General features: G+C 51.9%; 1 protein-coding gene across 1 annotated transcript; it reads right to left on the bottom strand.

The window, feature by feature from the left end:
• Positions 1-12: 12 nt before the first annotated feature.
• LOC109509654 (probable G-protein coupled receptor 149) lies at positions 13-1547 on the bottom strand. The gene has a single exon (XM_019859479.1). The coding sequence runs from the start codon at positions 1462-1464 to the stop codon at positions 478-480; it is 987 nt and encodes a 328-aa protein (XP_019715038.1). The 5' UTR covers positions 1465-1547; the 3' UTR covers positions 13-477.
• Between the last annotated feature and the right edge of the window lie 7 nt (positions 1548-1554).

Genomic DNA, 1554 nt, shown 5'->3' with positions numbered 1-1554 from the left:
TTTTTTTCCCCAATTTCACGTTTTGATATTAGGGCCTGCTTGCATCAGGGACAAATGGGGCCGCGACCCTCTGCACCAGCATTGTGGCTGTGGGAGAAACTGTTTGCTTTGTACCACTGAATACTGCAATTGAAAATGCAGTCGTTTTGAAAATCTCTGCAAATGAACATTCACTTGAATTTGTTAAATCGATGCAAGTAACATCAACAAACTCGTCTAGTATACTACCTAAACAGTAAAACTGCAAATTGGTATTAAAAATCCATTCATTTTCTACAAGGCTTGCCGTCATGAAAGTCACAGTTGAGCTTGTGCAGACGTGAAAACCACTAAGCTACTAAAAGCATGTAGTTTGATATCTCATCTTAATTTTTTTTTTTTATCAAACGAATTAAACCAATATCTCAACCCACCACTGTACAATCAACTGACATTTGTTTGCTAAAGCAAATTCTCATTTACAATGGAAATGTGCATTCAGCATTCTGAATTACATGTTGAAATATGTCGTGTGGTGCGTGTGTTGTTACTCATCATCATTGGCATCCATAAAGTAACCCTGACAACCGCAAGGACCATGGAGAAGCGCTTTTGGGCAAACACCACCGGCGGGTCCCCCGCAGTCGCCGACTTTTGCCGGCAGACGACCCTGGGGCAGCCCCCGGCAGCCTCCTTGCTCTCCTTGAGCTCGCACGTGGTCCCGCACGAACTCGGGCTCAATTCGTTGTAGGTTCCGAAACTTTTGTCCAGGCTGTCCAGAGAGATCGAGCGGACGTCGCCCATATAAGCCGCGCACTGCACGCTCCTCTGCCGCTCTCCGGAACACAGGAGCTGGTAGGTGAGCGGCAAGAAGAAGAAAAGCAAGCCGCAGAAGCACAACGAATACAAAAGGAAGAGCAGCAATGTGTAGAAGCTTTCACTCTCCGGGAAGCAACCGAGGGGAGCCTGCGCGAAGCTGCCCCAGCCGCACAAAGGCAACACGCTGACGACGAGGCTGACCGCCCACACGCCGGCGATGGCCCACATCACTCGCAGGGGCCGCCGGACGGAGCGCAGTACCCCGAACCTCTTGGTCACGTAAAAAGTGTAGCCGGCGATCAGACAGGCTTTCATGTTACTCGAAACTCCTTGGAAGATGTACAGGAGCCCGGCGAGGGTGCACAAGCTGGCCGAGCCTCCGTCGCGCTCCCACTGGAGGAGAATGAAGAGGGAGAGCGGTACCACGCTGAGCAGGTCGTCCACGGACATGGAAGCCACGATGAGACACAGGGAGGTCTTCTTTCTCATCTGCAGCAGGGACAGGAGCGAGTATACGCCGCCGACGAAGGTGGCGGCGGCGATCGTTACGCACAAAGCGAAAAGAAGCAGGCGGATGCGCCCCTCCGAGGCGTCCGGCCGGTCGGTGGTGGCTGCCGAGAGGTGACTGTGGTTGGGCGGCGAGGAGTTCAGGTGCTGCGTGGACATCTTCCCGGCGATTAAGTTACTATCAGACGAAGCTCAAGTTTGCACGAAAAGCAAAGAAGAGAGGCATCAAGCACATCATGACATTTTTTT

This window comes from Hippocampus comes, unplaced genomic scaffold (genome assembly GCF_001891065.2).
Source record: "Hippocampus comes isolate QL1 unplaced genomic scaffold, H_comes_QL1_v1.1 C16984212, whole genome shotgun sequence".
Classification (NCBI taxonomy): Eukaryota; Metazoa; Chordata; class Actinopteri; order Syngnathiformes; family Syngnathidae; genus Hippocampus; species Hippocampus comes.
The sequence above is the reverse complement of the archived record's forward strand: the minus strand, read 5'-3'. Positions and strand labels throughout refer to the sequence as shown.